Here is a 23,462-nt window from a genome sequence, read left to right as displayed (position 1 = left end):
TTGAACTTGTTTTCCCAACTAAGAAAACAGCTAAACTTAATAGTTCATTAACTAATCACTGTTGAAATTATCTGTATGTGATTTTACATGACCTGATATGATTGACAAACTGAAAAGCTTAAGGCTCTGGGACATCAAAATAAGTCTCCAGAAATATTATGGTACAAGGCTTCATTGCTACTCTGGCATTTTATCCATTTCCTTCTACACTGTAACAAATGAAAAAGAGCTCACTGCCAGTGTGGATTTCCTCTCCTTCTATATGCACATCTGACCCCTGAAAGCCATGCTGTAGTTTACTGTTCACAAAGAATGCGCTAAAGAACATAATCTAATAATGGACACTAACTATTAAAGGATTATTTTACCAGACACATGTGACAAGTGTAATATACATTATGGCAGATTCACTCTGTACAAAGCATTAATCTAAGTCAGGGTCCTGTCTCTGAGGTTCATGAATGTCCACTAGCTTCGTAACGTATCAACTATTCCACCACCTTTGGTTGTGGTTCTGCTGATCTTTCCATCACTTGACCTCAATGAAGTAAAAAGTGTAGTCTGTGTCTTCAGGCCCTAATTATTTTTCAAAACCCTCCTTTTGCTTATCTTTCCTTAACCATTTCACAAAACGCTTAATATAGGAAAAGCTTAGCAGATCACAAAGCTGGCACCTCATCACCAGATCCTTAACGTCTGGCCATTACAACTGAGAAAATGAATATCCCATACTAGCTCGACCTACGAAAGTTATCTTCAAGCTTTGAAAGCCAGAATACGGCCCAACAGGCAGAAAGCAGAGCAGGCTGCTGTGGATGCCACCGTCTGCAGCCACCCCACCCCACCTACCCAGCCAGCACACGCAGCCCCTGTCCCGCAGAGGCCCGCGGGGCCCCCCGGGGGCGGCGGGAGGAAAGTGGGCCCCTTAAGCAGAAGTTTGCACACTGCAGGGTCTACAACTCGGTCCCCGGCGGGCGTGGGGAACCAACACTCCCTCCCACCTACCCGCGCTCTGCCTCCCACGCAGCCCCACTCCGCCCAGCTCTATCTCACCGCAGCCGAGAGCAGGACTAGCTGTCCGGCTCGTCAATGGCAGCGTCGGGCGACAAGTGCTTCCGCTTCCGGCGGCCAGATGGTGGCATGGCCCGGCAGCATTTAGGCTGCGCCGGGCGGCAGGAGTCATAGGTACCCGCGGCGGGCAGGAGGACAGGGAGACATGTGGCCGCCGCCGCTGCTCTGGCTGCTGGTGGGGCTGCTGCTAGCTGCCTGTTGCGGGGAGGCTGTGGCGGCAGCCCTTTTCCTCCAGAGTGCTGCCACCTCCTCCTCGCGTCCCACGGAGGTGGCCGGCGGGGGCGCCACGCGAAGCAGCAGCAGCCGCCTGGCCGAGGTATCGGCACCGCCCGAGCAGGGCCAGCCCATGACCCAGCGCGCCCTGTCCGTGCTGGTAGTGGCCAGCGCCGCCCTCATCGTTTACTTCGTGATCCGGACCGTGCGGTGAGGGCGGGAGCCGCGCCCGGTGGAGCGCTGTCGCGGGGAGCGGGCGGGCGAGGGAGGCGCTGCTAACCCCTTCCGGGACACCGTGTGGAAGCAGCGCACCGCCGAGGGGCTGAGGCTGGCCCTACTTATACCAGCGCCGCGCCGGGCCCGGCCGGTTGTGTTGGCTGTCATGGTCCACTCAGCTGCTGGCTGACTGAGGGCCAGCGTGCAGGGCCGGTCTCCGCTGCCTGCGGAAAGTGCTGGTGACTGAGACATCTGGGAAACTCCTGGTGCTGCCTCCCTGCCACATGTGGGCGGAAAGGTGCTTGATCGGGCTCCACTCACAGCAGGGATGCCACTCATCAGTGTCGGGCCTTTTCTGTCTCCCTCCTGTTGCCTTCAAGTGGACTTGTCACTACTGACATGTCAGTCCACCTGAATTTAATTTTATACATTCTGTGGGTTATTTTTGTCCCATTTGCAAACTTCAGTCTCACTGAAGTACCGAATTTGTCTATCTTCTCTTTATCAGTAAACATCTTTCATGTTTTCTTTTTCAGTAAACTTAGCTATTTTGCACTTTCTTAAGGAAAGGGCCCTTAAAAAGCTTGTACTACCAGTGAACTGCCTTCATGTTTCTCATGAAAACTATTGGCTGCATAACTGCATATGCTTTTACAGATAATGACAGTGTTTGTCACTGTGTTTTGTTGTCCTTGCGATTTTACTTGCTCTCTCGCATGCTTAACCTGTGAACATTTCTGCACCAGGCCCAAATGTGTGATTATGCATGAAGCACATTCATTATGCATCAGATTCTCTATGTACTTTTCATTACAGTTGGATATACTGGTGGTTAGTGTGTCCAGTACCTTCATCATTTATTCCAGAAATGTGGTTGAAAGATGGTCTATGTGGAGCACTTACTAAGACATGAAGTGCAAGTAAACTAGGATATCCTGATTGCTCCATAGCTCCTACAGATTACTCTTAAGGGGTCTTCAGTCCTATTTTCATTAGAGTGCATATCTTGATGATATCATATCTTAAAGGAAACAGCATAATCTTTTAAGCATGTGAAAATGGACAAGAGTACTTCTCAGTGTTCCTGTTCCTCCTAATAGGAGCCTGTTGGATGTGGAGTTCTGACAAGTACTATGGAAAGGCCAAATAAATAAGTAAAAGCCTCTTACTGCAGGAGCTGGAGAAGGAAGTTCTTGTCTACTGCCATTATTTTCTGGATAAGTGGCAATTCTTTGATATTCTGGTTTTGGCACTAGGAAGGTTGCTGTTCTGCATGTTAAACCTCATGTTACTCTGTAATTCTGCATCTTTCTGTTGCGTCTTGCTTCTGAAGTTTGGAATAGATGAAGCATATGCTTTTCAATTTGAGCTTGTGACTGAAATATTTTTGGCAATGGTTGTATAAGAATTTTAAGGGTTAGGTACAAACATACTAACTTTTGAAATATTTTCTTGGGATGAAACAATGTATATTGTTATCAGACATAAAAACTTCAGGGCTTTTTACAAACTTTCAACTAGATCATCTACCTAGCTTATGAAGGGAAGGCAGTGGATGTAGGTTTTCTGGATTTTAGTAAGCTTTTTGATACCATCCTCACAGCATCCTTCTGGATGAGCTGTCTAACTGTGAGATGGGTAGGTATGTGGTGCACTGGGTGGTGAACTGGCAGAATGACAGGGCTCAAGGTATTATAGTGAATGGGGCTACATCTGACTGATGGCCAGTCACCAGCAGTATTCCTCAGGGCTCAATTCTAGGACCAGTTCTGGTCAATATTTTTATCAGTGATTTAGAGGTAGGAGTTGAATGCACCATTAGCAGTTTTGCTGATGATACTAAACTGGGCGATGCTGTTGACTCTCTTGAGGAACAAGAGGCCTTGCAGAGGGATCCAGATAGATTGGAGCATTGGAGATGATTAATGGGATGAAATTTAACAAGTCCAAATGCTGGATTCCGCACCTAGGGCGGAGTAGTGCCCGCACAAGTGTAAATGGGTAGAGGAGTGGCTGGAGAGCAGCCCTGCAGAAAGGGATTTGGGTGTGCTGGTGGACAGCAGGCTCAGAATGAGTCAGCAGTGTGCCCTGGCAGCCAAGAGCGACAAACCTCTGCATCCAGGGGTGCATCAAACACAGCACAGCCAGCCAGTCAAAAGAGGTTATTATCCTGCTGTGTTTAGTGATGGTGTGGCCTCAACCTTGAGTGTTGTGAGCAGTTCTGGGCCACACAATTTAAGAAGGATGTTTAGGTCTTTGAATGTAAGCAGAGGAAAGCAACAAAGCTGGTGGAAGGACTGGAAGGCATGTCCTGTGAGGAGAAGCTAAGGACTGGGCTTGTCTAGCTTGGAAAAAAGAAGGCTGAGGGGTGATGTCATTGTTATCTACACCTTCCCGAGGGGGGCAGAGTGCAGAGGGAGGTGCTGATCTGTTCTCCCTCATATCCAGTGATAGGATGCATGGGAATAGTTCAGAGCTGCACCAGGGGAGGTTTAGACTGGACATTAGGAAGCATTTCTTTACCAGCAGGGTGGTCGAACACTGGAACGGGCTTCCTAGAGAGGTGGTTGATGCCTGATACCTCTCAGCATTTAAGAGGCATTTGGACAATGCCCTGAATAATATGCTTTAACTTTTGGTCAGCCCTGAATTTGTCAGGCAGTTGGACCCAGATGGTCATTGTAGGTCCCTTCCTACTGAAATATTCTGTTCTGTTCTATTCCATTCCTTAATATATACACACCCTTCTGCTTCATTTATTCAGAGGAAAGATCTGTAACTTTAAAAAATAATGTTTTTCAAGTTCTGTTAGAGACTTTACCTGGAAAATCTAGGTACTCTGTGTTGAGATACCTTTAGCCAAAGCTTTGCCTGACTCAGGAAGGTAGTAATCGTTTCCTTTATGAATTTTATACATTTTGATAAAGGTATGACTTTTCTGTTTTGAGAGCCATGTGATTTTCTTGAAGATGGTGCCCTGAAAACACATTTTCAAGAAAAACTTGTGCAAGCTGATGCAACTTTGCTAATATGGCTAACGCTTAACTTCTCTTCATACGGGAGATGAATTTTGATTGGGAATGGTTATGTAAGATATAACAATCTCCTGTCAACTTTCTCAAGTGATACTGCTGATGATGCAATTTCTCCATCAGGAAAAAGAATAATCTTAATTTCATTTCTAGCTTTTTATGGGGTCTTGCTGTTTGAACCCCCTGATTATAAAGGTTGGTCTGCTTGCACCTCTCCTCCTGATACACTAAGAAGCTTAGTTTGGGAGGCATTGTTGATAACGGTGACAAATGAAATGGACAATCAGAGTGGCAGGGTCACCTACAGCAAGTTGGTCAGCTCTTGTCCAGTTGAGTTTTCAATATCTAATGATGCAGATTCTACAACCTCTCTGGGCAACACATTCCTGTGTTTTACCACTCTCACAGTAATTTTTTTCTGTTGATGCTGTTACTGTTTTTTGGGTATCTCCTATCGCATTGGTTAAAAAAAGTTTTTATTGTAGTGAGACGTTAGTCTTTTTCTAGAGTCACTTCAACCGGAGGTCTTGCTTGCGCAGACTTGTTTTACTGCAGTAGCTAATTCTGCCAATTACAATAAAAGTTTTTGTCTTTTATGAATTTTTATTCTGGTATATATCAAACTCCTTTTATAACAGAAGTATTTAGCACATCCATCAGAGCTAGGAATAAGAAAACTGAGACACACCGATGCCTTGTTCAGTCTACTGGTGTAGTTTTATTGTCTTTTTTGCTTCTTAGTTTTGATACTTACATAAAATAGCTTATGTGTGTGATTGCCCTTCATGATACATAGAAAGGGTAAATTTAAAATTCATACATACTTTTGGGTTTTCTGCCTATTACTCTGGAGAGTTTTGTTTTTTTAACTTAAAGCCTATAGCAGACAAAGGTCTTATTCCACATTTATGTAGGAAGAAGTGCATGCCCTTAAATCTTTAGCCTTTCTGAGGTGATGAGAAAAAAGGTGTAGCAGATGAGGTGAAATAGCTTTTCAATTTAGATAAAAGTGTGCTACATAATTTGTCATGCTAAGTAAGACATCCAAAATATGTTTCGGTTTGAACCGAAATCATGATTTTAATTTAAAACAGATTTCTGGGATGTAAGCCTTTTGAAAGGTGATTACTAAATGTCTTTCATGGGTGTGAAATCTGTAGCTCAAGCATGCCTTTTGCAGAAGAAAGGCTCAGTTAACTTCAAATAATAACTTTATGAGAATACTTTTTGTAACAGACATAGCTCATAGTTCAGGAAAAATAAATTTAGTTAAAAATGCTCATTAATGGAGACTATGAATTAACTATACTGTATTTTGTAGCACAAGGTATGAGAAAACTTCAGGGTGGAACTTTCCCAGCATTGGGTCAACTCTGGGACAGATAAAACTTAGTTGTGTCACACAGACTTTTACCAAACTCTTCCATGATATTTTTGCTGAGCTGTGAGTGTTTCTCATAACTTATCCACCTGTTTGAAAGTAGTCTGTCTTTGGAACTATTGAGCAAGAAAATCTCGAGTTTCACTTTTGCAAAGGCATATACTGGCCCATAAGTAAGACTTGTCTGTAGGTTGAGGTGGTGGGAGAGCTGCAATTTCCTTGGCACATGATTCTCGGAATCCTCTAAAATATTGTGAAGCTGAAGGGTGATGAGTTGAGGAGGTTGGTTTATTGTAGAGTTTACTAACAATAAAAAGCTTCTAGTAGAAGGGCACTTTACCTAAGAAGATAGGTGATTAGGAATTGCTACTTTATTGAACTGATCCTGTTTAAAGTGTTTGTGGTTTGCAGCAAGAGTAGTACCTTACACATGGACAAATTAGGATAGTGTAATATAACTTGTTTGTTCTCCTCTTACACAGACGGAAAGGACTACAGGAAAATGTTATTTTGTGCTAACATTTCTTTTACCGTTTAGAGACATTTGTATGTTAAGCTTGCAGTTTGCAATGAGTATGCCATATACGGTGTATGTAATCATGATAGAAATTCTAGATATGTATTGTGAGTTCTGTTAAGTCTTTTATTAATCTAAGTAATTCTGTTAGACCAGTGCCGCTGTATTTGTCAGTCTTCTTTTAAGAAAAGGTATTGCTGATTATGCTGCTAGTGTGGGACTTCACTTATGGCACTAAAACAGTATGGATTTGCCCATGCTTACCGTGTCATCTTTAACACTGTTCACTGCCCTCAAGGGGGAGAAAGGGCTGCAGGATCTGAAAGTGAACCTACTGGTACAGCAGCTGGGCCAGGGGGACAGGCAGTGCCAGTACCAGTCGCCTCCACCAGCACAGCAGCTGGGCCAGAGAGACAAGCGGTGTCAGTACCTGTCGCCTCCACTACCACAGCAGCTGGGCCAGAGGGCAAGCAATGCCTGTATCAGTCGCCCCGATACAGAAATCAGCCTTTTAAATTTAATTTAAGTTGCTTGAATTTGCATGGAGTGGAATCATATGACAGTATAATGAGGAAGTCTTCAACTTTTTGGAAAGCATTTACAGATTTCATTAATAGCACTAGCTTCTCTGTGTGATTATTAGCATTGAAAAGCCATGTCATTTGAGAAAAAAACAAAAAAACCCCTATTTTCTTTCTGTTTGTCTAGATTTTTCTCTAATGCATGCAGTGTTGGTTTTTCTTCTCTGGTACAGTCTAAGGACAGAGTAGGTTGTTTCAGGCCATGTTTAAATCTCCTTTGTTCAGGATTTCCCTAAAAGAAGTTGAATGTTATTTGAAGGCTGTTTAAGTTATGTCAGTTTGTAAGCAGCCATTATTCTGCACATTCTACAATCTTATGTTCTACACAGAAAATATGTGGAAATGTCCTTGAAAAAAATATTTTACACCATTATCATGCTAAATTAATTTTCTCCATAAAATTAAGGACAAATATTGCTGTGACCCTTTTATTTGGTATCATATTCAGGTAAGAATTGTGTTTGAACCATCTTGTTTCTTGAAAGAAGTTTGCCACTTCTAACTGAAGTGGTATTTGACACTGAAAATACCACAGTTTCTCAAGATATATCCTATCAATGTGTTGATATACAAAACTAAATAAATAAGTTGTCAAGACTTGATGTAAAAATGAAAATTCCTTCATGTAAAGGTACCTTGTCTTTTTGCTTTTTAATGATTCTTCTGTTGCTGTTTGGTTGTATTTGATACAGCTGATGAGCATTCAGAAAACTTACACATATGTAATTGAAAATACTTTTTTGTACAAGGAAGTTCTGGGATCTATGCTAACATTTAACTGCCTGAGATGACTGAGATTTTGAGATTTCTGTCAGCAGTTGTCCTGGTTCAGATAGGATAGGGTTAAGTTTCCCCAGCAGTGGGGAGGGAGCTCTAGCTGGGTTATTCAATACCATGCTGATGTCATGTCCGGGCACCCAAGCGCAGAAAGACGGGTAGACGGCCTTTGTTGGGTTCGGTGCCCTTACTGCTGTATCTGCACGGTATATCTCTTGTTCTGTTCATTGTTATTACTGTTATTGTAATTGTTGTTGTTCGTTTTGTTGCTGTTACACTGTTGTATTAAATTTTTTCCTTATCTCAACCCCCGGGTTTGTATTTCACTCCCTGCCCCGTCCGGTATGAGGGTGGGGGAGGGGCAGCGGCAATGTGGTCTTGGGTCCCGGCAGGGCCTAAACCACCACAGCCTCTTTTGGCACCCAGTGTGGGGCTTGAGAGGGTTGAGATAAGGACAAAAAGAGAAGGTGTGTTAGAGCAATCTGTTAGGTGCAATTTTTCTGTTTCTATTTGTATTGTTTGATAAGGAACATTTGCAATGCTGGCCAACTTGCTTGCGTGGTGGGGCTGGATTAATCCTTATGTCCACTGTGTGTTCCCAGTGCTGGTGTTTGTTGGCGGTGGAAAATGTGTCAAGGGTCTTATTTTGCTGTAATGGCTACTGACTGCTTATAATGTGCTTGCATCACTGCTTGTGGGGGTGAACCAGTACCTGTTTGCTGCCTGGGCTTTTGTTAGTGGTCTCACCCCCTCTATGGGTGAGCCAGGGGAAGAGATCCTCTCAGTTTTTGAGAGTTTCAGCTATCCCTGGAGCATCCAGACCAGTGTGCTTGTGGCACTGTGCTTTCCGAGTGTCTGCCAGGTCTTGTTTTGGGCCATGCGGTATTTCTCCAATAATAGCACCACCCGGAAACCTGCCCTGAGGGCAGAGAGTTATAAATGGCAAGGTGTGTGGGAAGAGATGGGCAAGTGCCTGGGTCAGTGGTCACCCCCAGCGTTTTGGAATTCAACTTCTGAACAAATGCAGAGTCCTGACAAACTGGTGGAGTGTTTGAAAAAGGTGTGTCGCCAATCTGACAAACCCCGGGAGACACAACTCGCTGCGATGTGCTGGGGACTTGCCCATGCCTACCATGTCATCTTTAACACTGATCACTGCCCTCAAGGGGGAGAAAGGGCTGCAGGATCTGAAAGTGAACTTACTGGTACAGCAGCTGGGCCAGGGGGACAGGCAGTGCCAGTATCAGTTGCCTCCACCAACACAGCAGCTGGGCCAGAAGGACAAGCAATGCCAGTAGCAGTTGCCACGATACAGAAAAACAAATACACCAAAAAGTCAGCTCACATAGTAGGGGATGGACATGAGCCAGGCCCAGCACGAGAACAGGGGAAGGAGCCGGAGGTGATCATCCGATCTCTATCCCTCAGTGAGTTGCGAGATATGCGGAAGGATTTCAGACGCCTTCCAGGTGAGCAGATTTTCACCTGGCTGCTCCAATGCTGGGATAAGTGGAGCTGGTGTTTTGAACAGGGGATCTGTTCAACAGGGGAGAGAGGCCAGGCAGCTGGGATCTTTGTCCAGGGAGGCTGGCATTGACAAGGCGTTAGGGAGACAGACTCAAACCCTCAGCCTTTGGAGGCGACTCCTGCTCAGTGTAAGGGAGAGGTACCCCTACAAGGATAATGTCCTATGTCGGTTAGGCAAGTGGACCAACATGGAGAAAGGCATTCAAATCATCAGGGAAATGCCTGTGTTTGATATGGTTTATGGTGATCTGAATGACGAGCAGGCACCCATGGATCCAGATCAGGCCTCTCGCACACAGCTGATGTGGCGGAAGTTCCTGCAAAGTGCACCAGAAGCACATTCCAAAGCATTAGCAGTAGCGTCCTGGTGGCGAGACACCCAGACTCAAACAGTGGATGAAGTGGCTGCCCAGCTCCAGCAATATGAGGGAAATCTCCCTTCCTCCCATCATGCCTGGGTTTCAGCTGTAGAGGAACTGTCTCAGAGGCTCCAGAAAGTGGAAGAGGACATGTCCTACATTCCACCCGCACGGGCCAATGTCTCAGCCATTAGAAGCAGGCGTTTCCCCACCCAAGAGAAGGGCAGTGGAAGGTACACACCACGGGGCACCCTGTGGTTCTTCCTCTGCAACCATGGAGAAGACATGAGGAGGTGGGATGGACAGCCCACTCCCGCCCTAGCTGCACGAGTACAGCAGCTGAAAGGGAAGACCACCATGAAAGGGGAGTCTTCCAAGAGAGACGCAGCTCCAGTGTCTAGTCAGAAATCCCCCAGACAGAATAGAATGGCCAACGTTATGCCTGACCCTCTTGAGGGGACCTGTGAGTCATTGTTGCAGGAGTCACTCTTAGGACAAGCGAGTGATGCTGAGCAGGATTAGAGGGGCCCTGCCTCCAGCCAGGTGGAGGAAGAGGATAATCGGATTTACTGGAAGGTGTGGATCCGATGGCCTGGCACATCAGACCCACAAGAATATAAGGCCTTGGTAGACACTGGCGCACAGTGCACCCTGATGCCATCAAGCTACAGTGGGGTTGAACCCATCTGTATCTCCGGAGTGACAGGGGGATCCCAACAGCTGACCCTATTAGAAGCTGAAGTGAGCCTAACTGGGAAGGACTGGCATAAGCACCCCATTGTGACTGGCCCAGATGCCCCGTGCATCCTAGGTATAGATTACCTCAGGAGAGGGTACTTTAAAGACCCAAAAGGGTACCAGTGGTCCTTTGGTATAGCTGCCCTGGAGGAGGTTGAACAATTGCCCACCTTACTCGGCCTCTCAGAGGACCCCTCGGTGCTGGGGTTGCTTAAGGTTGAAGAGCAGCGAGTGCCAACTGCTACCAAGATGGTGCACCGGCGGCAGTACCGTACCAACTGAGATTCCCTGGTCCCCATCCATCAGCTGATCCGTTGCCTAGAAAGCCAGAAGGTGATCAGCAAGACTCACTCACCTTTCAACAGCCCTATATGGCCAGTGAGAAAGTCTAATGGTGAAAGGAGACTAAATGTGGACTACCGTGGCCTGAATGAAGTTGATGAGTGCTGCAGTGCCGGACATGCTAGAGCTCCAGTATGAGCTGGAGTCGAAGGCAGCCAAGTGGTACGCTACGATTGACATCGCTAACGCGTTCTTCTCCATCCCAATAGCACCAGAGTGCAGGCCACAGTTTGCGTTCACTTGGAGGGGTACCAGTACACCTGGAATCGATTGCCCCAGGGGTGGAAACACAGCTCCACCATTTGCCATAGACTGGTCCATATTGCACTGGAGAAAGGTGGGGCTCCAGAACACCTGCAGTTCATGGCCAATATCATTGTATGGGGGAACACAGCTGAGGAAGTCTTTGAAAAAGGAAAGAAGATAACTGAAATCCTCCTGAAGGCTGGTTTTGCCATCAAGTGAAAGAAAGTTAAGGGGCCTGGAAGGGAGATTCAGTTCCTAGGAATAAAATGGCAAGATGGGTGTTGCCACATCCCAATGGAGGTATCACAGAATCACAGAATCAACTAGGTTGGAAAGGACCTTGAAGATCATCTAGTCCAACCATTAACCTAGCACTGCCAGTTCCCATTTACACCATATCTCTCAGCGCTATATCGACCCTACTCTTAAACACCTCCAGGGATGGGGACTCCACCACCTCCCTGGGCAATCCATTCCACTGCCTAATAACCCGTTCTGTAAAGAAATAGTTCCTGACATCTAGTCTAAACCTTCCCTGGAGCAACTTGAGGCCATTCCCTCTTGTCCTATCACTTGTTACTTGTTTAAAGAGACTCATCCCCAGCTCTCTGCAACCTCCTTTCAGGTAGTTGTAGAGGGCGATGAGGTCTCCCCTCAGCCTCCTCTTCTCCAGTCTAAACAACCCCAGTTCCCTCAGCCGCTCCTCATACAATATGTGCTCCAGACCCTTCACCAGCTTCGTTGCCCTTCTCTGGACACGCTCGAGTAATTCAATGTCCTTTTTGTAGTGAGGCGCCCAAAACCGAACACAGTAATCGAGGTGCGGCCTCACCAGTGCCGAGTACAGGGGTAAGATCACTTCCCTGTCCCTGCTAGCCACGCTATTTCTGATACAGGCCAGGATGCCATTGGCCTTCTTGGCCACCTGGGCACACTGCTGGCTCATGTTCAGCCGGCTGTCAGTCAACACCCCCAGGTCCCTCTCTGACTGACAGCTCTCCAGCCACTCCTCCCCAAGCCTGTAGCGCTGCTGGGGGTTGTTGTGGCCCAAGTGCAGCACTCGGCATTTGGCCTTATTGAACTTCATACAGTTGGCCTTGGCCCATCGCTCCAGCCTGTCCAGGTCTCTCTGCAGAGCCTCCCTACCGTCGAGCAGATCAACACTCCCACCCAACTTGGTGTTGTCTGCAAACTTACTGAGGGTGCATTCGATCCCCTCGTCTAGGTCATCAATAAAGATGTTGAACAGGAGTGGCCCCAAAACCGAGCCCTGGGGGGCACCACTCATGACCGGCCTCCAACCGGATTTAACTCTGTTCACCACAACTCTCTGGGCCCGGCCATCCAGCCAGTTTTTTACCCAGCAAAGCGTGCGATCATCTAAGCCTCGAGCAGCCAGTTTCGCCAGAAGAATGTTGTGGGAAACGGTGTCAAAGGCCTTGCTAAAGTCAAGGTAAACAACATCCACAGCCTTTCCCTCATCCAATAAGTAGGTCACTTTGTCGTAGAAGGAGATCAGATTTGTCAAGCAGGACCTGCCTTTCATAAACCCATGCTGACTGGGCCTGATCCCCTGGTTGTCCCGCATGTGTTGTATGATGGTACTCTGGATGAGCTGCTCCATCAGCTTCCCAGGAATCGAAGTCAAGCTGACAGGCCTGTAATTTCCCGGATCATCCTTCCGACCCTTCTTATCGATGGGCGTCACATTGGCCAGTTTCCAATCTGTCGGGACTTCCCCGGTCAGCCAGGACTGCTGGTAAATGATGGAAAGCGGCTTGGCGAGCACCCCAGCCAGCTCCTTCAGCACCCTTGGGTGTATTCCATCTGGTCCCATAGACTTGTGTGTGTCTATGTGGTGTAGCAGGTCACTGACTCTCTCCTGGATTGCGGGGGGGTCGTTCTCCCAGTCTCTATCATCTGGCTGAGGGGGCTGGATTTCCTCAATACAACTAGTCTTGTTATTAAAGACTGAGGCAAAGAAGGCATTAAGTACCTCAGCCTTCCCCTCATCACTTGTTACCAAGTTTCCTTCAGCATCTAGCAGGGGATGGAGACTCTCCCTGGTCTTTCTTTTGCTATTGACATACTTATAGAAACATTTCTTGTTATCTTTGATTGCTGAAGCCAGATTAATTTCCAGCTGGGCTTTGGACCTCCCAATTTCCCCCCTGCATAGCCTCACAGCCTCTTTGTAATCACTGTGAGTGGCTAGCCCCTTCTTCCAAAAGCTGTAAACTCTCCTTTTCTCCCTGAGTTGCAGCCAAAACTGCCTGTTCAGCCAGGGTGGTCTTCTCTGCCGCCTGCTCCTCTTACAGCACCTGGGGACTGCCTGCTCCTGAGCCATTAACACTTCCTTCTTAAGGAGCGCCCAGCCTTCCTGGACCCCTATACCCTTCAGGACCATCTCCCAAGGGATCCTGTCAAGCTGGTGCCTAAACAAGACAAAGTCAGCTCTTTGGAAGTCCAGGATGTCAGTCCTGCTTAGCCCTTTCCTGGCCTCTCTAAGAATAGAGAACTCTATTATTTCATGATCACTGTGCCCTAGTTGTCCTCCAACCGCCACATCATCCACCAGTCCTTCTCTGTTCACAAGGAGGAGATCTAGCAGGGCACCTTCTCTGATTGGTTCTCTTACCAGCTGTGTTAGGAAGTTGTCCCCTACACATTCCAAGAATCTTCGGGACTGGTCCTGCTCTGCTGTGTTGTATTTCCAGCAGATGTCTGGGAAGTTGAAGTCCCCCACAAGAACAAGGGCAAGCGATTGTGAGATGTGCCCCAAGTGCCTATAGAATATTTCATCCACCTCTCTGTCCTGGGTGGGTGGCCTATAGTAGACTCCTACTACAACATCTGCCCTGTTGGCCTTCCCCCTGATTCTAACACAAAGACACTCCACCCTGCCTTCACTGCACTTGTATTCAAGGCAATCATAACAGTCCCTAACATACAGTGCTACCCCACCGCCTCTCCTCCCTTGTCTATCCCTTCTCAAGAGCTTGTAGCCATCAACTGGCACGCTCCAGTCATGGGAGGCATCCCACCATGTTTCTGTGATAGCCACAACATCATAATTTTCCTGTTTCATCACGGCTTCAAGCTCCTCCTGTTTGTTACCCATAAACAAGATAACAGCCATGATTTTGGGTGAGAACATGCCATGAATTATATTGTGCTTTTGTTAATTGTTTTTTTTTTTTTGTTATTTTTAATTGCTAAATGGCAGCTGGGCATGACGCAGATGGTATAGAATAAAGGGGTGGATTATGTCCTAGTTCAGCTAGGATAGGGTTAAGTTTCCCCAGCAGTGGGGAGGGAGATCTAGCTGGGTTATTCAATACCATGCTGACGTCATGTCCAGGCACCCAAGCGCGGGAAGATTGGTAGACGCCCCTTTTGTGCAGTCACTTTTCCTCACTGCTGTACCTATATGGTATATCTCTTGCTCTGTTCATTCTTATTACTGTTATTGTTATTGTTGTTATTCCTTTTGTTGCTGTTACACTGTTGTATTAAAACTCTCCTTATCTCAACCCCGGGGTTTGTATTTCACTCCCTGCCCCGTCCGGTCAGAGGGTGGGGGAGGGGCAGCGGCAACTTGATCTCGGGTCCTGGCAGGGTCTAAACCACCACAGCAGTCAGGATTGGAATTGTATACCCCCAAAAAGGAGATCACATGTTATGTAGTGACTGTTTTTTATCTTACTCCATGTTTATTTAACTCATCCCAGCCTCCCAAGTCCCTTGTAGTTTTATGTTTCTTTAGGTACTGGGTGTTCTTTAAACTTGACCAATGGTTTTGCTTCAATTCTCATTTTCTTAACATACTTTCTGCTTCTTTTTTTTTTTGTACCAACATTTCTGAGTTTGTCTTATTTAGCTGTCCTCTTAGTTTAACAGTTTATTATCTATGCCATCTCTGATGTGCATCAGATAATATCTGTTCATATTTGCTTGTGGATTCCTCTACTGCTGTTACCTGTATTTGAGGGGGGATTGGGACTGACCATGTAGAAATATAACATTAACTTTTTGTGTACTTTTAAATCCGTTTTCTTAACTTTATCTTATTAGACCCTAAGGTATCCTTAGTACCTACGAAGATAAAAATTGTCCCTGTTAAATTCATGAGAGGCATAGAGAACTCTACTGACTTTAACAAAATTAGGATTTTGTCCTATGTTTTCTTCCAAACAATCACAGGGTAAAAGGTTTAAAGTTATCTTTTGTTAACATTCATAACACTTCTCTAATGTCATAGTTATGACCATACATGCATGTTGCATAAGTATTCTTTTAGCTTTAGTCTTTTGACTAATCTGTATATAGAGAAAGTTTTCATATCACAAGTAATTCTTTTATCCCTTTTTCAACATTAGTTTGAATCTAGCAATTTGTGCCAGCCTTGTGATAAGATTTTTTTGCATTATCTGTAATATGGACATTTCTATGACTGTCTTAGGTTATTCTCAACTCACAGTAGCAACTCATTTTCCTTCTTACCCCATTAAGTAAAAAAAAGTAAAGCGTATAGTGAGATTGATGGAAATATTGACTATACAGATATCACGAACTGCCTCTCCTTCATTTCCTGTTTTGTGTTCAAAATAATTTCTAATCTGTTAGAATATCTGGGAGTCCTAGTGCCAGTTGCTTAGCTTCTGCTTTAGTAAAAACAAAACAAAAGACACAATATGTATGAAACAACCATATTTTTCATCATGCTTTCATCTTAAAGCTTTAGAATTTTCTTCTACTTGGTGCTTTGAAGTAAACAACTTCTTTCTATGTTGAGGACTAAAGGCCAGATGAAATGAACGAAGAAAATGGAAGGAACTTTGTCTTGAACCGAAAGGTGAAATTTGTGTCTTTTGTTATTAGCCTTAGCTTTAAACAATGAAGTTAGGTACTTTAAGTTGTGCTAAAGCACTGAAGTGGCTGGCACAACAGTTGCTGCTGTTTCAAATCATAGTTGAGGGTGGAGGAAATGATCATGCTGATTATTTCTTTCTATATCAGAAGTTGGAGCACTTTGAAGAAAGGTTTTATACGCTTCCCATGCTAAGAAGCTCACATTTGCTTCCCAATTCCAAAGGGAGGTCTAATTCACTGGTGTGTAGCCTAAACCAAGATTGGATACTGCTGTGTGTTCTTTCAAAGTTGCCCTAGTGTGAAAAGGTGAATGTTTTCCAAGAAGCATATTTTAAAAAATGATTTAAACACACCAGAGATCACAACAGAATCTGAAGCTGAGAGTCTCAATATCATATTTGATATCTCTTACAAGTTGATTAAGTGGTGCCTCAGTGTGGGGCAGAGAGGTGATTATGCACAGTATAATAATAGTATAATATATTGTACATAGTATGATAGTATATACTATAGTAGCATAATATGTTACACATAAATAATCGTTGTGATTAATAGCTCTGAAATATCCAGTATTGAAGTTCCTGAATGTTGTAAACACCTCTCCTAGGCACCTAGCTTGGCTTTTTAAGTTTTGCAGTTTCTAAAAGGAAAGGCTATTATCATCTTTGAGTTTAGCACTAAATGCCTAGAAAGCAGATTCTTTTTTTTTTTTTTAAGTCCAATAGCTTTCCTGTAACTGCTGTTTGCTAGTATACAGTAGCTGAAAGTGACTGTCAGCATTTTGTAAACAGATGCCTTCGCATAGTGTTTGCTGAGTGACTAGGGATCTGAGTTCCTGATGCAAAAAGACTTGAGCAAGGCATATTCAATGTGTGTAGGACTAGTTCTGCAAAGCCAAATGGAGCGGGTTCAGTGTGTGTATGGCTTACATGGGACCAAGGCCCATGCAGAGAAGCCACAGAAAGTGAGAAAAGCAGATGCAAACAGTTCGTCTGTGATAAGTGCTGTGTCTTAATCCTGAAATGTGAATTACTGCCTCTTCCTTCCACATTTTGTGAAACATACAAGACATTGACACTACAAGTTCTCCCTTATTCCAAAGTGTAATTATAAACAATGTTTTTAACTTGATAGCTATAAAAGACCTCACAAATGATAATAAAAAGTTTTAATATCACCCATGACTTGTATTACTCTTTGCTATAGCTTTGTTGAGTTTCTCTCTGATTTGATCTGCTGTGCTATAGAGATGCATAAAACACATAGAGAATATGTAGCAAGTCAATTTTTTTCTTATTGTAAGATCTGCTAGAAGTATGCTTTTGCAAGTATTTTTACCTGGTTCTTGCATTTAGCTACCAAGTGCCTGTATAGGCTTTTTGTATTCACTACAGTAATTCTGCATAAAACTACAGATGACATTCTTATTGGCCTTAATCATTTCATGTAAACTCTTGACACTTACAATTGTCTGACCTTTGAATTTCATAGAGCTAAATGTGTACACTTTACATATACTAAGTTTTTTAAAATTTATGATAAGCATCAATATAGCAGTATTTTAAGTGATAGTTTTCTTACATTGTTGGAAAGCAAAGTAGAGAAGAACTTACAGAACTTAAAATGTTTTAAAATACATTTCAGGCTCAGAAGGCGAAATAGAAAAACACGGAGATATGGAGTTTTGGATACAAACATAGAAAACATGGAGCTGACCCCATTAGAGCAAGATGATGGCGATGATGACACAACAGTATTTGATGCCAGTCATCCTCGAAGGTTTGTATATAGAAGCCAAATGTACTTCTAGCAATAGAAGTGAAGGAGCATGGATGATAAGCAGTTTCACTGAGAAAGCTCACTACTGTGTTTCATATGCATGTAGTTGGAGAAGGGATGTCAAGATCACTTGAATTTTAAATTGGCAAGAATTTAGTGAGCAAGAAGATAAACACCATTTGTCTTCAGCATGTGAGTTCCAGAGAAATGGAGAGGAAGGTAGGATATTTTTGTTATAAATACAGTGTCATTACTGAAGCTTATGTTAAAATTAACAGCTAGCTTTTACCTTTCTCTTTTCTTTCTTTTTAATTTTTTATTTTGGTGGCTCCTCAATTTTTCCTCTGTATTTTCTCCTATGAGTTCTGCTTCCAGCAGCTTCATTCTGCTTTCTCATTGCTAAAGTAGTCAGCAGTTGTTGATGATGAACCTTCACCGAGTTTTAGATTTGGTACTGCTGCATAGAAAGGTACATATTTTTAAGTCACTATCTGAAACTATGTGGATACAGGAAACATTTTTTATATTTCCTTATTGTCCATACACTTAAACATTATGATCAATTCAAACATAAACATATGCAATTCAAACTTAAAACAAAGTACTCCTTATTGAGTAATGCCATCACACTGCACATGCAAAGACATAGTAAAAAATTTGGAAGAATTGTCGTAGCGAGAATTAATGTTAAGTATCAGAAGAGATAAAAAAATGAATTCTGCCATCACAACCAGTAACTGTTTCAACACTTTAATGTGAAACTGAATTAAAGTCTCAAGCAAAACAGTTCAACAAATGTGATACATAATGTCTCAAATGAATTAAAAGCGGTGAGTGAGTGGTGAGTCAGATGTTTATCAGGAAACAACTTTGGATGCAGTTCTGGAACTTGAAGTGAAAGGTTCAGCCTTTTTTTAACTTTGTCTCCTATGGGGGAATCTTTCAGATTAAATTTTTTTCCTAAGACAAAGTCAATCTTTCCTTTTTGTCTCCCCCATACATTAGAAGAAACTAGTTGGAATCTCTCCACTTAGCGCTCCTCTGTATTAGAGAGTTATGTGGCACTTACAGTTACTCCACATTACTGGTCTTGTTCCAGTATAAATTATGGTTATTATGTAATAAGTAGTTGTCACATTATATCCAGGAATTCCCTCAATGTCTGTGTTAGATCTTTTAAAGTCTCTTGCAACTCAGCATACTTATTAGACTTTGAGGTATTTGATGACCACTTAACTTGATAATCCTCATAAATGTTTATTTACAGGAGTATCAGGTAACCTTCTTACTAGGAATGAACATGATAATGTGGCTAGTCATCATTAGCAAACTATTATACAATTAACATTGGTATTGTATTCATGTTATAGAGGTTAATTCATTCTCTTGTATGTTTATTTGGAGATTAAGCATGGTTGTATTTGTTGTTAAGCTTTAAGGAGCTGATAATGTCTCAAAAGCAGTATTTTATCTAAAGGGACTATACTATTAATATGTTAAATAGCTGTATGCGCTATGTCTTCTAGTGCAGACAAGGCTGTGTCAATAAGTGGTATTGAAATATATCTGTCTTATGCATGTAAATAGGTGTTCTGAGTTTTTTGACTGCTTATAATAACTTCCAATTAACCTATTTTGGGAGTATTATATTTAGCTTTCCAGACACTGAAATGGCAGCATGTATCTTTTAACCCTACTCTTTTACTTTAGTAGGTTGCTCTATATTTAATTCACATTCTACAGATAAATCCAACATTCCTAGCTTGAAGCTTACTGTATATTAAGATAAACAAGATTGTATTTTTGAAGTCTGAAGCTATAAAACCACCCCAAAGTGTCAAAGTGATTGTGTCTGTTTTCTTTAAACTTCTTTGAGTACCCTAAAATAGAAACAATGAAAACTCTAGAGGGAAAGTCCACTAAAATAGTGTCAGAGGTTTTCAGAGGGTGGATTTCTGATTTTTTTTTTCCCTGTACGTCTCTAAATACTTCAATTTGAGGGAGAAAAAGTTTTCATTCAAGTGTCTTACTGTAGAAGTATCTAATATGTATAGTACTTTTAAACTGTTACAAATCCATTTTGCAATCAGTCTTGCAGTGGCTTATGGAGTAACCAAAGTATGTAAAACAGATACTTTTCCTACCTGGTTTACATACTTCAGTTATTTCATTCTTGACTATTTCATTCTTGTCCCTGACAGGATGTGTAAGGATGAAACAGAGTGAAAACAGTAAAAAAAGGATGTATGGTTTAGACTGAGACCCTTATTTTTATTTTACTTTTCCCTTTTTGCCACACAAACATGGTAGGGTGATCCTGGGCTGTATATATGCTTGTTAAGGAGATAAAGCTGAGAACTCCTAAAAACTAAAGAGAGCTGTACTGAGGATCCAATATATTTCTATCATGGTTATTTAATCAGGTAGAGAATATTCTATTCATTCTCCTTCAAAATATTCCCCTTCAAAATTTATCTTGGAAACTCATACTCAATGAAGCGGTTGTCTTATGGATTGCCCTACCTCTGGTCCCAATATGGATTTTGTCAAATTATGTCCTAAATTAATGTTTTTGCCAGTACACTTTCTATGGTTCTGTGGTTGAAATTAATTTGGTTTATGGTTAAGAAATTAACTTGCATTAAAGCAAACTCTTCATAACCGTAGAGAGCAGGCTTTAAACTGCACTTGCCCTTAACTGTGGTAACTACAAAAAAATTCACATTATTAGTGTTGTAGTTGGAAAAAAACAAACCAAAACAAAACAAAACCCACAAACCCCCCATCCTAATTTCAAAATATTCAGCCCCTCTTTAAATTGAACTACTGCAGCAAATCATCATCTAGTTTAGCTATACCAGGCAATTTGGGAGTATTCGAAAGTAGATTACTGATTCAGCCCATTTTAAAAATAGTCCTTTGGATGACATATGTTACAGTTTGAGTCCATTAGTAGTGTTTCATTTATCTGATGGAGTAGCTATTGTAATATAAATCAAGTATTTATTTTAATAGATACAGTTCCTAACACACTGTGCTCTGTTGTTGATGAAAGAACTTCTGCTAGATAAGTAGTATTTGATTTTACAAGCATCAGCTTCAGCTGAAAAAGCAATACCTGATGTTTTGATCCAAGTCTAAAGAGCCCAGAAGCGGAGAGAGAAGTGCTGTGTAGTGTTTGAGCATGTCATAGTTTGGAGTAAAAACATAGAGTGATGTAACTTGTGGTGTAGACATACCTTTATTTCTGCCCTATGGGGCTGCAAAATGACCTAAAATTTGATGTTTGCTCACAAAAGAGATGATAATGTCAACCTCTCAGTCAAACTGCAAGAAAAGTAATAGTATTTGAGTAACTGAGTGATGTAACCAAACTTAATTTCAACAGATGTTTCTGTTAACTTGCTGAGGAAAACTGGCTAAACAGATCAGAAGTAGTACCTTCAGAAGAGAATAGCTGTAGATAATAAAGATGTTACTGTTGGTTCAAGATAGCACTTACTTTTTGAGCTATCACGCTCAGTCGTTATTTTGATATTAGGAGCTTGAGAAAACAAGGACTTCAGTTATGTTTAGTAAATAATGTGAATATACTCCATTTATATATAGAGAGCTTGCTCTGTTCTCCATTATGGGGAGAGGCTCTCAAAATTTTGAAAGTTACTTTTTATCTTGAAACAGTACTTGTGTGTGGGAGGAAAACAGTGCTGAACAATGTGAATGCACTGCACGAATGTCTATGGAACAGCTTGATAAAATGCTGTCCCAACTTTGCAAAGCAATGGCATTGCTGGGAGGGAAGTTTGAAAACTAATGTAGAGTACTTAAAAAAAAAAAAAAAATCCTAAATTGGGAATGTACTTTTTTCGGTTAATTTCTTTCCCCTTGTTTCAGCTAAGTCTTTTGCATCTGCAGTGAAGCTTAGTAATCAGTGTTCATGTCACTTCTTAACCAGAAATGATGAAAGGGAGTACAAAATGCATAAGTAATCTTAAGAGTCTCTGAGGACAGCTTGATGATAATGATACTCAGATGTTCTCAGGAGATGTCATTACACTTTGTCCTGACATTTGCAGTAATTCAGAGGTATGGTTGGTTGTTTTCTTTTAAGGTAGCATAAATATGCAGTCAGGCTTGGAGCAACTAATTAGGGAACAAGGAAGAGGAGCCTTTAATGGTTTTTGAGTTTAGTCCTTTTTTAAGTAAATCACAGTTGCATTTTTTTCTTAACTACATTCCACAGTCAGCTTATTCAGTTCATAAGTTTTGTGCCCTCATAATGGAAGGCACCAAAAAACTAAACAGTTACAGGAAATTCTGATCTACATGTTCTGGTGGGTTCATATACATTTGTTAGGGACAACAGATTATGTAAGTATCATTTTATATAGGAAAAAAAAGTTGTCTTTTTTCCTTCTTTCTTTATGACTTGTTAATAGACTGCAGTAGTATCCACTCTGCTTTCATTTTTCTTGACTAAAACAATCAAGCTTTTTTTAAGGTGATCACACCAAGACAGGCATATGTTAGAAATCCCTATAGGCTTGTTTTGTGTTAGCTGGTAAGTCTTTCCAAGGCTGGCAGAGAAATTGACTTCTTCCCTAAAATCAACATAGCAGTGTTACTAAGTTACTGGTGTGGTGATGCAATTATTGGTATTTTCTTTCAGAACTATATGAAAAAAAAGTCCACAGTAACCTCTGTTGTAACATAGATGCAATTTAAGTGTACTCCCACTGTGGTCATCACCCATGTAGCTAGTCTCTGTGCCTCTTCAGTTTGCGGCAGCTTACCTGAATGGCATGTTTTCGCCATTTTGTTCAATAGCATACTATTACTTGTTGGAAGTCTGAAATTCTAACCTTTGATTTCTCACCATGCAACTTTACCTACATGTCAACCGAAGTACAGTATGCTAATATCACATCTTGTTTTTCAAAGGTATATCATACTAATAGTTTACAATCTTCATTAGATCACTTTACACACAAACTACTTGCTGCACTACAAGGCACAAGGAAAAGCACTTATCCTATTTTTGATAGCATTCCGGCTGCCAAAGTTTGAATAAGAAGTCAGGAGCCCTGGAAGTTTAAAAATATATCCAACATGGTAAAAACCCAGGTTTTTTGTGAGCAAGCCATCTCTGTACTTGGGAGGTTTAAATGAATGGAGGTTTATGGCACTTTGCTTCACAGTAATATGGTAACTGAGTTTTTACAGGCAAATTTAATAATAAAATGTTACATCTCTTTTTTTTTGTAATGTTTGATCTGCAAAAATGTAGGCTAAAGTTCTCTTTGAAACATGGCATTTCACATTAATGCATCTGTTTCTTCTGTTGTAGAGAAGTACGTGCCTTTCAGTGAAAGAACTTAATCTTAGAACCGGAGGAGAAGACTGCTTCGAGGGAGGAGTAAGAACCAAGAGGGTATGCAAGTTGGGAGGGCTAATTTAATCTGTGTATATTATGGCATCCTTAATTTGTTGCAATAAATACTGTACCAATTTGTTGTACCTTTTTGTATATAGAGAATTCTAAATGTAAAGCCTACAGAGAGAGCGCACTAAAATAAAAACCTATTTGGAAGGGAGATTACTTTTAAAACAGGGTATTTTTGCTTGTTACAAATCTTGTATGGCATAAGTGTGGTATACACTTTTTCTACAGTAATCTGGAATGTTAACAGATTTTTTTGCTGATACTAAATTGTAAATAAACATAGCCACTGTGGACCCCTCAGAATTCTTAGAACTTGATTTTAGTTGAGGAGATGCTTTATCCTTTATGAATAAAAAGCCAAACTAGTG

General features: G+C 42.2%; 1 protein-coding gene and 1 long non-coding RNA gene across 9 annotated transcripts in view; one reads left to right on the top strand and one right to left on the bottom strand.

The window, feature by feature from the left end:
- The window catches only part of LOC141937861 (uncharacterized), a 16,035-nt gene extending 14,908 nt beyond the window's left edge, over positions 1-1,127 (bottom strand). For 6 of the 7 annotated variants that reach the window (XR_012627092.1, XR_012627093.1, XR_012627095.1 and 3 more), the window contains exon 1: positions 1,054-1,127. This is a non-coding gene — a long non-coding RNA (uncharacterized LOC141937861). Of the gene's footprint in view, positions 1-1,005 lie in introns of all 7 variants that reach the window. The other variant, XR_012627096.1, reaches the window with a different exon arrangement.
- Positions 1,124-23,462, top strand: FAM174A (family with sequence similarity 174 member A). 2 transcript variants are annotated; one of them, XR_012627091.1, is made up of 4 exons: positions 1,124-1,494; positions 17,517-17,651; positions 17,758-17,870; positions 22,999-23,462. XR_012627091.1 is itself a non-coding variant. In XM_074856130.1 (3 exons), the coding sequence occupies exons 1-3, from the start codon at positions 1,217-1,219 to the stop codon at positions 23,018-23,020; spliced, it is 435 nt and encodes a 144-aa protein (XP_074712231.1). In that variant the 5' UTR covers positions 1,126-1,216; the 3' UTR covers positions 23,021-23,462. The 2 variants fall into 2 exon arrangements, 1 of the variants encoding a protein (XP_074712231.1); XM_074856130.1 differs by lacking the exon at positions 17,758-17,870 and having other exon boundaries at positions 1,126-1,494.

Source organism: Strix uralensis, chromosome Z (genome assembly GCF_047716275.1).
Source record: "Strix uralensis isolate ZFMK-TIS-50842 chromosome Z, bStrUra1, whole genome shotgun sequence".
NCBI classification, from domain to species: domain Eukaryota; kingdom Metazoa; phylum Chordata; class Aves; order Strigiformes; family Strigidae; genus Strix; species Strix uralensis.
This window is presented reverse-complemented; position numbering and strand designations above follow the sequence as displayed.

Excerpts from the sequence above, each read along its gene's own strand:
- FAM174A (XM_074856130.1), top strand. The coding sequence starts at position 1,217 with ATGTGGCCGCCGCCGCTGCTCTGGCTGCTGGTGGGGCTGCTGCTAGCT. Across the intron at positions 1,495-17,516 it reads TTCGTGATCCGGACCGTGCG|GCTCAGAAGGCGAAATAGAA; the intron begins GTGAGGGCGGGA and ends AATACATTTCAG. Across the intron at positions 17,652-22,998 it reads GATGCCAGTCATCCTCGAAG|AGAAGTACGTGCCTTTCAGT; the intron begins GTTTGTATATAG and ends CTTCTGTTGTAG.